Below are 14,752 nucleotides of genomic sequence, written 5' to 3' on the forward strand. Positions count from 1 at the left end.
ATCACTGCTTTCCCTGAAGTATCTGTACTGACGTTTCACTCCTCTGACTGTTGTTTGGTTTATCGTGGTGCTGAACCCAATCTGCGTCTTTGTCTTCGCTGCACAGCCAACCTGTTGGACACGATGCTGCTGAAGAACGGATGGAAGGGCGGATCGGAACGAAGGGGGGAGGAGAGCAGCAGCAGCACAGCCACGGTTTCAGTTCAGAACATGCTTTGGTGCTACTGCTACCCACACTGCCCAGAAGACTCCGTCAACAACACTTGCATGTACAGTGAAGCACACACACACACACACACACACACACACACACACACACACACACACACACACACACACACACTCACACACAAACACACGCTTTGTATCGAGGCCATTTAAAGACAACACCAATAATTATTCACAGTAATTAGCCAAGAGACATCTAATTACCTGATCAGAGGCACACAAATGTTTACTTGAGCTACATTCTTTAATGAAACCACTCAAGCCTCTTGAGGCAAAGCTTGTTAACGTTTACACTCGCCAACATACTAGCTGTGAAAGGATTAATACTTAGACTGCATCTTTTAAATGTTATAGATGTTTTTTCCATATAATACATGAAGACATGAATATAAACATACAAATATACTTTTCAAATACAAATTTTCATCTGCTTCACTTCTACAAATGATCCTAATTATCACTTACTTATTTTTTTTATCTATCCACTCATTGTTTAGTCTATGAAATGTCAGAAAATTGAGTACTCATCACAAGGCCCCTGAGTCCAAGATGTTTTTTTGTCTTTTGTCCAACTTAAAGCTGAAAATACAAAAGGACTCAATTATCAATGATGGAAAACACAGAAAAAAGCAGAAAAAACCTCACATTTTGTGATCATAGAATGAGTGAATGTTTTACTTTATGAAAGACTACATATATTCAAAATCTTCATCTATTGAAAATGGTTGCTATTAAATCCTTTGCATATAATTTACATTATTGTTGTAATCAATTACAGCGACAATTCAATAACATACTGTAGCAGGTTCAGTAAAAGTTCCGTTCTTGAATGTTTACAGTTTGAGAACTTTTGAATCCAAAGTGATGAAAGTGAAGACTTACAGTATGTGGTGGTTTGTGTGTATTTCTGTAGGACTGATGGTTACTGCTTCACTATGGTGGAGGAGGAGGAGGGAGGTCTTGCAGTTCTGACTGCAGGTTGTTTGCGACTGGCCGGATCTGAGTTCCAGTGCAGAGTAAGACTACTTACTGCGGCTTCATCACAATTTGAAACAATGCAGTTTGCAAAGGCTAGAGTCTAAGATTCATGTCATGCAGTGCATCTGAATCAGTGTTGTGTTGCTGATTTTACATATTCATGCCGTCCTCCTTGTGTGGCAGTCTTTCTATTGATGTTTCTCAGGAGGTAACTTGCTTCACACGTTTTAAATTAAAGGCACAACATTAAACCCACTGGCAGGTGAAGTCTAGATCATTAAATCAATTTTCTCCTGGAAAACCTTGGGTTCTGCATTTACACTACCAGTCAAAAGTTTGGACACACCTTCTCATTTAATGTTTTTTCTTTGTTTTCATGACTATTTAAATTGTAGATTCTCACTGAAGGCATCAAAACTATGAATGAACGTATATGGAATTATGTAGGAAACAAAAAAAAATGTGAAATAAGTCAAAACATGTTTTATATTTTAGATTCTTCAAAGTAGCCACCATTCGCTTTGATTACTGCTTTGCACACTCTTGCATTCTCTCCATGAGCTTTATGAGGTAGTCACCTGAAATGGTTTTCCAACAGTCTTGAAGGAGTTCCCAGAGATGCTGAGCACTTGTTCCCCTTTTGCCTTCACTCTGTGGTCCAACTCATCCCAAACCATCTGGATTGGGTTTAGGTCAGGTGACTGTGGAGGTCAGGTCATCTGATGCAGCACTCCATCACTCTCCTTCTTGGTCAAACAGTCCTTACACATCCTGGAGGTGTGTTTGGAGTCATTGTCCTGTTGAAAAATAAAGGATGGTTCAACTAAACACAAACTGGATGTGATGTCATGTCACTGCAGGATGCTGTGGTATTCATGCTGGTTCACTGTGCCTTCAGTTTTGAATAAATCCCCAACAGAGTCACCAGTAAAGCACCCCCACACCATCATACCTCCTCCTCCATGCTTCACGGTGGGAACCATGTATCTAGAGACCATCCGTTCACCTTTTCTGTGTCGCACAAAGACACAGCAGGTGGAACCACAGATCTCACATTTGGACTCATCAGAACAAAGCACAGATTTCCACTGGTCTAATGTCCATTCCTCGTGTTTCTGGGCCCAAACTAATGTCTTCTGCTTGTTGCTTTTCCTTAGTAGTGGTTTCTTAGCAGCTATTTGACTATAAAGGCCTGATTGGTTCAGTCTCCTCTGAACAGCTGATGTAGAGATGTGTCTGCTACTAGAACTCTGTGTGGCATTTATCTGGGTTCTAATCTGAGCTGCTGTTAACTTGTGATTTCTGAGGCTGGTGACTCAGATGAACTTATCCTCAGCAGCAGAGGTGATTCTTGGTCTTCCTTTGCTGGGGAGGTCCTCATGTGAGCCAGTCGTAGCGCTTGATGTTTTTTTGCGATTGCACTTGGTGATGCATTCAAAGTTTTTGCAATTTTCCAGACTGACTGACCTTCAGTTCTTGAAGTAATGATGGACTGTCGTTTCTCTTTACTTAGCTGATTGGTTCTTGTCATAATATGGATTCTAACAGTTGTCAAATAGGGCTGTCAACTATGTAGCAATCTGACTTCTGCACAACACAACTGATGGTCCCAACCCCATTAAGAAGGCAAGAAATTCCACAAATTAACCTTGACAAGGCACACCTGTGAAGTGAAAACCATTTCAGATGACTACCTCATGAAGCTCATCCAGAGAATGCCAAGAGCGAGCAAAGCAGTAATCAAAGCAAAGGGTGGCTACTTTAAGGAATCTAAAATATGAAACATATTTAGTTATTTCACAATTGTTTCTTTGCTATATGATTCCATATATCTTGCTTCATAGCTTTGTTGTCTGCAGTATGTATCTACAGTGTAGAAAGTAGTAAAACTTTGTGTCCAAACTTTTGACTGGTAGTGTATGTGGATGCTACTTTGACATTCTCTCTATTGTAAAAGCACTCAGTTATGGCGGCATCCTCCCTCAGCTGTAGATCAAAAACTACTCAAGAATTACTTGAGGAACAGGACCAAGACCCCAAGACAATAACCAGATCCAATCGAGGATTAGTTAGATGTATCAGAATAAGTTCATCTGCTGAGGTTCCATTTCTGCAACCCCCAGGGCCCAAATCCTCTGCTACACTTGTCCCAGTGCCAGATACCACAGGAAGTGTCAGAGCCGTTTTGATGGCTTGTTGGGCCTACACAATATTTAACGTGGTTTTAATGTTGTGGCTGAATGGTGTATTATGGAATGAATATTGAACTGAAGCAGAAAATTATCAATATGTCTGAAAAATCACAATTAGACCCAAATTGTTCATCCAAAGTGTGTATTTTTGCCTGAATGTATGTTCTTCTTCATGAGATGTTGTTAAGTCCTTATGAGCTTTCCTCGACTCACTGTGGCTCTTTATGAGGCCCATTTAAATCCAACTTCTCAAGCTCACTATCTTTATGCACAGTGGAGAAACCTTTGGTAAACTGTGAAATGCCGTTAGGAATAAGTGTGGCTGTAAATCTTCATTGATCTTCTATCTTCATTAGTGTTAGTGCATGGGTTTCACATTTATGTGTGTGTGTGTGTGTGTGTGTGTGTGTGTGTGTGTGTGTGTGTGTGTGTGTGTGTGTGTGTGTGTGTGTGTGTGTGTGTGTGTGTGATAGGACACGTGGAACGCACGTTCGAGGCGATCTCTGCAGTGCTGCACAGATCAGGACTACTGCAACAGAGACTTACATCCTACTCTCCCTCCACTCGTGACGTCAGGTGAGACTTGCACCCACACGGGTTTTCACACGATGAAATCCTGCCCCTCTTTTAAGCGTGAGTGCCTTTTAGAACAGGCTCGTTCAGGCCACGCCGGCTGGTGATGAGTAGTGACAGTTTAAACTGTTACAAACCACAGTGTGGTGCTGGAGTGAAGTGGCACATGCTGCTCCGGGAGGCAGAGAGAGGGAGGCAGGTGAAACAGAGCCTGCAGACTTGGCTTGTTCTCTCACCCTCTAATGAAAAGGACAGCCTCTCCCCAGGGCCTGCTTGAGTTTCTTGCCTCAGGACGGATGTGAGATATCTGTCCATCTGTCACGCCGCAACACACCAACACACACACACACATTCTTACTCTCTCTCCCTCGATCACAGTTTATGTCACATACACTCACCATTACGCTTTCACACAGCCTCGCAAACTTCATTTTGACCTTCATGCGAACAGCGACAGCTGGATTTGACAGATCAGTTAAGAATGATTCTGTTGTTGTACAACTTTGAGTTTTTTTTCACGGTTTTATCCAACATTTCTATCGGTTATTGTTACACTGTGCTCATCAAAATGTTCTGACCTGAGGACATATCAACATTCACACAGTATGATCTAAAAGGGCAAGAATCAACTGGTCAGGCGATCAGACAAGCCCAAACAAGCTTAATTTAGGGGTAAAATGAAAGTGTATGCAGATGAAATGTTGGCAACATTCCCTCACGCCACAGGAAAACTCTTCTTGTACTGTCAAATATGCACCACAAAGTGTGGTGACAGAATTCCTCTTTGTTTTCTCATCCAAATAAACTGAAATAGCTAAAAATGCAATCATCCATTAGCAACCTGCAGTGGCTTCATAGAAACCTTTTCTGCTCTATTCCTTCTTGCTGTGTGTGTGTGTGTGTGTGTGTGTGTGTGTGCGTGCGTGCGTGTGTGCGTGTGTGTGTGTGTGTGTATGTGTGAGCATGAAGTATCCCCAGTGTTCAGGCATCTGTGTTTGTGTGTCTGATTGACAGCACCATGGCAGAAAGGCTAGAGCCCCAGAGCTGCTTCAGGCCTCTGGGGTTTCTGTAGTGATGTCAGCGTGACACCTGATATGTGAGATTCAGGAACGGGATGCGATCGATAACGTGCTGTGAAAAGGGGTGCGGGGCAGAATTAGAGGGAAGGAGGGGGTGGTGGCTGCCAATGAAAATTAAACAGATGCTGGAGTTGATACCAGAGAACAAACGACTGTCACCACTTATTTATCTGTTCTGGTTTTACTGACTTGCTCAGACTAGGATGCTTGTTTGTGCATGTTTAAAAGTCATAAAAATAACTTTGTACTTGCGCATCTTTCTAGATTACGTGGACCGCAGCATCCAGTACATGGCTCTGTTCATTTCAGTGACCGTTTGCAGCATCATTCTGGGTGTCATCCTTGTTTTCTGCTACTTCAGGTAAGAAAATTGTCTCATGAGCGTATCAGCAAACTCTCACTTGCTAGTGTTCAGCTAACAAACCTTACATTCTCCTTTCTGTGGCAGATATAAACGGCAGGAGTCACGGCCACGCTACAGCATCGATCTGGAGCAGGATGAGACCTACATTCCCCCGGGTGAGTCTCTGAAGGACCTGATAGAACATTCACGCAGCATCGGCTCTGGCTCTGGGTCAGGACTCCCTCTACTGGTGAGAAAAACACATCTGCTTCTCCACCTCAAGCACAGTTCACAAAGCAATAATAGAATACTGCATTGTTTCATGTGTAAATACTATGCACAGTCACCATGAAAATAATCACATTGATTTTGAGTGCAATAAGTTCATTGTATTTATCCAGACATGTAGAACTCCGCCAGCTAATTTGTGTTCTTAATCATAATTTTCTTAAAATATTTTTTTTATTTCCAAAATATAATGACATCATCTAGATACAATTCTCCTGAATGTACACAAGCAATAATATGAGACCATTGCTCAACTATATTTGCACATATTGAACACAGAATACAACACAAAATGTTCATTTTAATTAACTACCATGTTAAGACAATTAATAAGAAAAAGTAACAGGAAGAAAAAAAAAACTATGACAAATAGATCCCCTCCAGTGAAATCAGGTTTTATACCTTGTTAACATATTGATTTTGTGTTTTTTATATGCTTGAAGGCATATTATGAGTGAAATATGCAGTCAACACAATGGCTAAGCATTTCCACCTTAAAACTGTCCCAATGACAGTTTCAAAAACACAAATTCAGTTTCTCTTTTTTGGCCTTTTGTTGTCTTTATTAGATAGGTACAGTTGAGAGACAGACAGGAAAGTAGGGAGAAGAATGGGAAGGGAGACATGCAGCAACAGGCCATGAGCTGGAATTGAACCTGGGCCGCTGCATTGGGGCTATAGCCCTTGTTCATGGGTCGTCCACTCGACCTGTTGAGCTATCTGGGCCCTCCTACAAATTCAGATTCTTAAGGACCAAACCTAGTTCAAGCAATTTTGCCAATATGTGGGCTGGAGTTGGATCTGTACATTCTAAAAGAAACAGCGTGTAGCCTTACATCTAAGCTATTGTAAAGGCATGAAGGAACAAGGAAGAGTTTTGAACGGTTTTAATCAATGGCCAAAGAGGTACTTTCAGTTCTTAGAAAAAAGCAGGATTTTAAAGAGGAGTGGTATAGTAAAACTGTATGTTTTTACAATCATTTGTTTCCAGGTTCAGCGCACCATCGCCAAGCAAATACAGATGGTCAAGCAGATTGGAAAAGGGCGATACGGAGAGGTCTGGATGGGCAAATGGAGAGGAGAGAGAGTGGCCGTCAAAGTGTTCTTCACCACTGAGGAAGAGAGCTGGTTCAGAGAGACTGAAATCTATCAGACCTTCCTGATGAGACACGACAACATTCTCGGTAAGGTCACATAAGTGGAACATGAAACATAAATGAAAAGGACCGGAAGAGTGAGTAAAGGGTTGAGTGTGTGTGTGTCTATGGGGGAATGAATGTAATGCGTAAACAATTAGCTACTAACAGAGGTTGCATTCAGCATGAAGGTTCTCTCTCAGGGTTATTTTAGGGAAAGGAAAGAGACTGAAATCTGTTTAGAGTTGTTGAACAGCCACAGGGGAAGGCAGAGTGAAAAACCAGCCATTACAGACAAGTAAGGTTTACATGATATTGTTTAAAAATACAGATAAAGAAGCACATTTTCTGACAATCTCTACAGGGAGACATTGGCAGTTTTTTTTAATCACACTGTGCACATAAAAAGTACTACCACAGTTGCTGAGTAACAAATGCAAAAAGAACGCAAGAAAGAAAAATACAATATCTGGCTCCTGTCTAACCTCAACTGACCAAATGATGGCATGCAGGGAGTATGAATGATGGGTTGCCAATTTTGGAAAGTTGCAGATAAATCTCCAGGGACTTAGCACAAGACAGTTAAATGTCCCTAAATGTGACTAAACTTTGACTGTGACTTGTTTTCTTTGTGCATTTTGAAATCCTGTCATCCCTGCTCCTCTAATCCCCCAGGATTCATAGCAGCTGACATCAAAGGAACTGGCTCGTGGACTCAGCTCTACCTAATTACAGACTACCACGAGAATGGATCTTTATACGACTACCTCAAGTCCAACACCTTGGATGTCAAGGCTCTGCTGAAACTGGCTTATTCGTCCATATCGGGCCTCTGTCACCTGCATACCGCCATCTATGGCACACAAGGCAAACCGGCCATCGCACACCGAGACCTGAAGAGTAAAAACGTTCTGGTTAAAAAGAACGGATCGTGTTGTATTGCAGATCTGGGACTTGCTGTCAAGTTTAATAGGTACACCATAATGTCTGAACTCATTTTATTACCATTTAGGGGCATCCTGGACATTACCTGAATCATGCTCTCTGCTTTTCCTTTCCCTCTCAGTGACACCAATGAAGTCGACATCCCAACCAACCTCCGAGTTGGTACAAAGCGCTACATGCCACCCGAAGTGTTGGAAGAGACCCTGAACAGGAGTGATGTCCAGTCCTTTATAATGGCTGACATGTACAGTTTTGGTCTTATTGTTTGGGAGATGGCTCGACGCTGCATCTCTGGAGGTCAAGAACAAACTGTATCTTTACTTTGTCTGAAACGCTATCTGTGTAGGTCATTAAGAATTACTGATTCTTATGTGTTTTTCCTGCAGGCATTGTGGAAGAGTATCAGCTGCCCTATCATGACCTCGTTCCAACTGATCCTTCCTATGAGGACATGAAGGAAGTGGTGTGTATTAAGAAACAAAGGCCTTCATTTGCTAATCGCTGGAGCAGTGATGAGGTATTTTATATGTTTTTTATTACTCTGCTTGCCCCCCTTCGAAAAATGCATTTTTATTTTTAAAACTTAACACATATTAAGTAATGATTAAATTTGGTTGAAGTTTAATGCATAAACTTATTACTCTGCCAAGGAACGGTGGAGTTATGTGACGATTGGCGTACATTTGTCTGTGAATCTGTCTGTCTGTCTGTCCGTGTGAAACTTTAGTCAAAAACAGACTAACGGATATGGATGAAATTTTCAGGGGAAGTCAGAAATGACACAAGGACCACCTCATTAAATTTTCACAGTGATGCGGCTTATAGTCTAGATCCACGGCTTTGTTAAGGATTTCCCATTGCGAGATATAGCAGCCGGCACGGCGTTGATGTCACCATGACAACAAGTAAACACTTGTGTCAGTTACCTGCTGACGATCACATAATTGCGATCCTACTACAAATTGACTGTGATTTACCAGATGGAAATCATACAAGGAACAAATGATTAAACTGTGAGGTGTTTCTGAGTCCCATCAGTTCCTGCCGCCTGCTACATATTTAGGTCACGTGATGTAGCAAACCCCAACCAGACAATGGTGAAGCTCCGGATGTTTCACAAAGCCTGTATTTATGTTCAGCCGTCAGCCTTATTTTGAACATAAATTGACCTTTCTGTCCTTCACTCCTTTCTTCAGGAAACACTGTAAGAGCTTGTCCTCACTGCAGTTAGTTGCTTCTAAGTTTAGACACATCCTTTACTAGACAGCAGCAGCGTGGAACCCTTTTCTTTCATCTTTTCATGAATTTTCGGACTTTTCGGGGTCTTCGTCATGTCAAGAATCCGCTTCTTAGATAAACACTTCCTGTGCCGCTGGAATGGTGACAAAATAAAAGCCCGTAACATTAAAAATATGCCTTCAGAATAAAAGCCTGGAGGGAACGGTTATTTTAACAGTAGCAAAGCAAAGGCTTGCCAAAAGTGATGAACTTATCAACAGACCTTTATAAGAGCAATTTACACGCAAGTCGGTGGCCATACATAACATGCACATGCAAAACACATGCCTGTGCTCAGCATAAGGTTATTTTTTATTAACGATTTCATCCGTCGGAAATGATACGTCAACTGAGCAGCCTTGGACTGCTTTTCTAGTAGTTTAATATGTCGTCTAAAATATCACAAAAACGTCATAGTTTAGTATGTCATCTAAAATGTCATTAAAACGTAATAGTTTAGAATGTCATCCAAAATATGACTAAAACGTCATGTCATCCAAAATGTCACCAAAACGTCATAGTTTAGTATGTCGTCCAAAATGTCACTAAAATGTCATAGTTTAGTATGTCGTCCAAAATGTGACCAAAACATCATAGTTACTCCGCCAAGGAACGGGCGGAGTTATGTGACGATCGGCGTACCTTTTTGTCTGTGAATCTGTCTGTCTGTCTGTCTGTCTGTGTGAAACGTTACTGAAAAACGGAGCAACAGATTTGGATGAAATTTTCAGAGAAGGTCAGAAATGACACAAGGACCAAGTGATTAGATTTTGGCAGTGATGCGGCTTATAGTCTGGATCTACAGCTTTGTAAAAGATTTCCCATTGCGAGATATAGCTGCCAGCACTGCATCAATGTAACCATGACAACAAGTGAACACTGAGTCAGTTACCTGCTGACGATCACATGATTGCGATCCTACTACAAATTGACTGTGATTTACCAGATGGAAATCATACAAGGAACAAATGATTAAACTGTAGGGTGTTTCTGAGTCCCATCGATTCCTGCCGTCCGCTCCATATTTAGGTCACGCAATGTAGCAAACCCCAACCAGGCCGTTGAGTTCAGTCGTCAGCCTTATTTTGAACACAAGTTCACCTTTCTGTCCTTCACTCGTTTCTTCACTGTAAGAGCTTGTCCCCACTAGGTGCTTCTAAGTTTAGACACATCCTTTGCTAGAGAGCAACAGCATGGAACCGTTTCACTCTCTGAGTGCTTTTCTAGTGTAGCATGTCGTGTAAAATCTCACAAAAATGTCATAGTTTAGTATGTCATCAAAAATATCACAAAAATGTCATAGTTTAGTATGTTGTGAAAAATGTCACAAAACGCCATAGTTTAGTATGTTGTCCAAAATGTGGAAAAAAACGCCATAGTTTAGTATGTCGTCCAAAATGTGGAAAAAATGTCATAGTTTAGTCTGTCGTCAAAAATATCACAAAAATGTTATAGTTTAGTATGTCGTCTTAAATGTGGAAAAAAAAATCATCATGAATTTTGGCGCAAAAAAAACGCCATACTATACTATGTCGAAAAAAAAATGCGATTTTTCAACCTGTTGTTAAAACATGCAGTATGATAAAATAGTGTAAAGGAGGCCGCGAAAAACACTCCAGAAAGGTTTTCTTTGAAAAAAAAATCATCATGAATTTTGGCGCAAAAGAAACACCTTAGTATACTATGTCGAAAAAAAAATTAGATTTTTGAACATGTTGTTAAAACGTGCCATATGATGAAATAGTATAAAGGAGGCCGTGAAAAACACTCCAGAAAGGTTTTCTTTGAAAAAAAAAAAAGAGTTTTGGCGCAAAAAAAAACGCCTTAGTATACTATGTCGAAAAAAAATGCGATTTTTCAACATGTTGTTAAAACATACAGTATGATGAAATAGTGTAAAGGAGGCCGCGAAAAACACTCCAGAAAGCTTTTCTTTGAAAAAAAAATCATCATGAATTTTGGCGCAAAAGAAACGCCTTAGTATACTATGTCGGAAAAAAAATGTGATTTTTGAACATGTTGTTAAAACGTGCCATATGATGAAATAGTATAAAGGAGGCCGTGAAAAACACTCCAGAAAGGTTTTCTTTGAAAAAAAAATCATGAATTTTGGCGCAAAAGAAACGCCATAGTATACTATGTCGGAAAAAATATGCGATTTTTCAACATGTTGTCAAAACGTGTAGACAAAAACATCATATTCTAGTATGTCGTCCAAAATATGACAAAAACGTCATACTTTAGGATGTCATTCAACAAGTGGACCAAAGGTGCTCAGGTAGCTCAACTGGTTGAGAGGGTGATTTGTAAACAGGACAGTGTCAGAGACTCAGGTTCGATTCCAGGTCACGGCCTTTTATTGCAGGTCTTCCCTGCTTTACTGTCTTCATCTCTATTTACCTATTAATTTAAAAAAAAAAAAAACAGGGCCACAAAAGAACCTTAGAAAAAGACATCATAGTTGTCCTAAATATGACAAAAACATCATACTTTAGGATGTCATTCAACAAGTGGACCAAAGGTGCTCAGGTAGCTCAACTGGTTGAGAGGGTGACTTGTAAACAGGACAGTGTCAGAGACTCAGGTTCGATTCCAGGTCACGGCCTTTTATTGCAGGTCTTCCCTGCTTTACTGTCTTCATCTCTATTTACCTATTAATTTAAAAAAAAAAACAGGGCCACAAAAAAACCTTAGAAGAAGACATCATAGTTGTCCAAAATGTGACAAAAACGTCATAGTTTAGTATGTGGTCCAAAATGTGAAGAAAACGTCATAGTATACTATGTCGAAAAAAAAATGCGATTTTTCAACATGTTGTTAAAACATGCAGTATGATGAAATAGTGTAAAGGAGGCCGTGAAAAACACTCCAGAAAGGTTTTCTTTGAAAAAAAAATCATCATGAATTTTGGCACAAAAAAACGTCATAGTATACTATGTCGAAAAAAAAATGCGATTTTTCAACATGTTGTTAAAACATGCAGTATGATGAAATAGTGTAAAGGAGGCCGTGAAAAACACTCCAGAAAGGTTTTCTTTGAAAAAAAAAATCATCATGAATTTTGGCACAAAAAAACGTCATAGTATACTATGTCAAAAAAAAAAATGCGATTTTTCAACATGTTGTTAAAACATGCAGTATGATGAAATAGTGTAAAGGAGGCCGTGAAAAACACTCCAGAAAGGTTTTCTTTGAAAAAAAAATCATCATGAATTTTGGCGCAAAAAAAACGCCATACTATACTATGTCGAAAAAAAAATGCGATTTTTCAACATGTTGTTAAAACATGCCATATGATGAAATAGTGTAAAGGAGGCCATGAAAAACACTCCAGAAAGTTTTTCTTTGAAAAAAAAATCATCATGAATTTTGGCGCAAAAAAAACGCCATAGTATACTATGTCAAAAAAAAAATGCGATTTTTCAACATGTTGTTAAAACATGCAGTATGATGAAATAGTGTAAAGGAGGCCGTGAAAAACACTCCAGAAAGGTTTTCTTTGAAAAAAAAATCATCATGAATTTTGGCGCAAAAAAAACGCCATACTATACTATGTCGAAAAAAAAATGCGATTTTTCGACTTGTTGTTAAAACATGCCATATGATGAAATAGTGTAAAGGAGGCCATGAAAAACACTCCAGAAAGTTTTTCTTTGAAAAAAAAAATCATCATGAATTTTGGCGCAAAAAAAACCCCATAGTATACTATGTCGAAAAAAAAATGCGATTTTTCAACATGTTGTTAAAACATGCCATATGATGAAATAGTGTAAAGGAGGCCATGAAAAACACTCCAGAAAGTTTTTCTTTGAAAAAAAAAATCATCATGAATTTTGGCGCAAAAAAAACGCCATAGTATACTATGTCGAAAAAAAAATGCGATTTTTCAACATGTTGTCAAAACGTGTAGACAAAAACATCATATTCTAGTATGTCGTCCAAAATATGACAAAAACGTCATACTTTAGGATGTCATTCAACAAGTGGACCAAAGGTGCTGAGGTAGCTCAACTGGTTGAGAGGGTGACTTGTAAACAGGACAGTGTCAGAGACTCAGGTTTGACTCCAGATCACGGCCTTTTATTGCAGGTCTTCCCTGCTTTACTGTCTTCATCTCTATTTACCTATTAATTAAAAAAAAAAAAACAGGGCCACAAAAAAACCTTAGAAAAAGACATCATAGTTGTCCAAAATGTGACAAAAACGTCATAGTTTAGTATGTGGTCCAAAATATGAAAAAAACGTCATAGTATACTATGTCGAAAAAAAAATGCGATTTTTCAACATGTTGTTAAAACATGCAGTATGATGAAATAGTGTAAAGGAGGCCGTGAAAAACACTCCAGAAAGATTTTCTTTGAAAAAAAAAATCATCATGAATTTTGGCGCAAAAAAAACGCCATACTATACTATGTCGAAAAAAAAATGCGATTTTTCAAGATGTTGTTAAAACATGCAGTATGATGAAATAGTGTAAAGGAGGCCGTGAAAAACACTCCAGAAAGGTTTTCTTTGAAAAAAAAAATCATCATGAATTTTGGCACAAAAAAACGTCATAGTATACTATGTCGAAAAAAAAATGCGATTTTTCAACATGTTGTTAAAACATGCAGTATGATGAAATAGTGTAAAGGAGGCCGTGAAAAACACTCCAGAAAGGTTTTCTTTGAAAAAAAAAATCATCATGAATTTTGGCGCAAAAAAAACGCCATACTATACTATGTCGAAAAAAAAATGCGATTTTTCAACATGTTGTTAAAACATGCCATATGATGAAATAGTGTAAAGGAGGCCGTGAAAAACACTCCAGAAAGTTTTTCTTTGAAAAAAAAAATCATCATGAATTTTGGCGCAAAAAAACGCCATAGTATACTATGTCGAAAAAAAAATGCGATTTTTCAACATGTTGTCAAAACGTGTAGACAAAAACATCATATTCTAGTATGTCGTCCAAAATATGACAAAAACGTCATACTTTAGGATGTCATTCAACAAGTGGACCAAAGGTGCTCAGGTAGCTCAACTGGTTGAGAGGGCGACTTATAAACAGGACAGTGTCAGAGACTCAGGTTCGATTCCAGGTCACGGCCTTTTATTGCAGGTCTTCCCTGCTTTACTGTCTTCATCTCTATTTACCTATTAATTTAAAAAAAAAAAACAGGGCCACAAAAGAACCTTAGAAAAAGACATCATAGTTGTCCTAAATATGACAAAAACATCATACTTTAGGATGTCATTCAACAAGTGGACCAAAGGTGCTCAGGTAGCTCAACTGGTTGAGAGGGTGATTTGTAAACAGGACAGTGTCAGAGACTCAGGTTCGATTCCAGGTCATGGCCTTTTATTGCAGGTCTTCCCTGCTTTACTGTCTTCATCTCTATTTACCTATTAATTTAAAAAAAAAAAAACATGGCCACAAAAAAACCTTAGAAAAAGACATCATAGTTGTCCAAAATGTGACAAAAACGTCATAGTTTAATATGTGGTCCAAAATATGAAAAATACGCCATACTATACTATGTCGAAAAAAAAATGCGATTTTTCAACATGTTGTTAAAACATGCCATATGATGAAATAGTGTAAAGGAGGCCATGAAAAACACTCCAGAAAGTTTTTCTTTGAAAAAAAAATCATCATGAATTTTGGCGCAAAAAAAACGCCATACTATACTATGTCGGAAAAAAAAATGCGATTTTTCAACATGTTGTTAA

At 39.1% G+C, this 14,752-nt stretch overlaps 1 protein-coding gene across 1 annotated transcript in view; it reads left to right on the forward strand.

Moving 5' to 3' along the window:
- The window catches only part of bmpr1bb (bone morphogenetic protein receptor, type IBb), a 73,312-nt gene that overhangs the window by 49,592 nt on the left and 8,968 nt on the right, over positions 1-14,752 (forward strand). The window contains exons 5-13 of the mRNA XM_055019133.1: positions 107-269; positions 1,142-1,244; positions 3,872-3,974; positions 5,315-5,411; positions 5,499-5,643; positions 6,673-6,865; positions 7,493-7,790; positions 7,884-8,059; positions 8,149-8,279. Coding sequence (XP_054875108.1) covers positions 107-269; positions 1,142-1,244; positions 3,872-3,974; positions 5,315-5,411; positions 5,499-5,643; positions 6,673-6,865; positions 7,493-7,790; positions 7,884-8,059; positions 8,149-8,279 — 1,409 coding nt within the window. The remainder of the gene's footprint in view (positions 1-106; positions 270-1,141; positions 1,245-3,871; positions 3,975-5,314; positions 5,412-5,498; positions 5,644-6,672; positions 6,866-7,492; positions 7,791-7,883; positions 8,060-8,148; positions 8,280-14,752) is intronic.

This window comes from Amphiprion ocellaris, chromosome 17 (assembly GCF_022539595.1).
Source record: "Amphiprion ocellaris isolate individual 3 ecotype Okinawa chromosome 17, ASM2253959v1, whole genome shotgun sequence".
Classification (NCBI taxonomy): Eukaryota; Metazoa; Chordata; class Actinopteri; family Pomacentridae; genus Amphiprion; species Amphiprion ocellaris.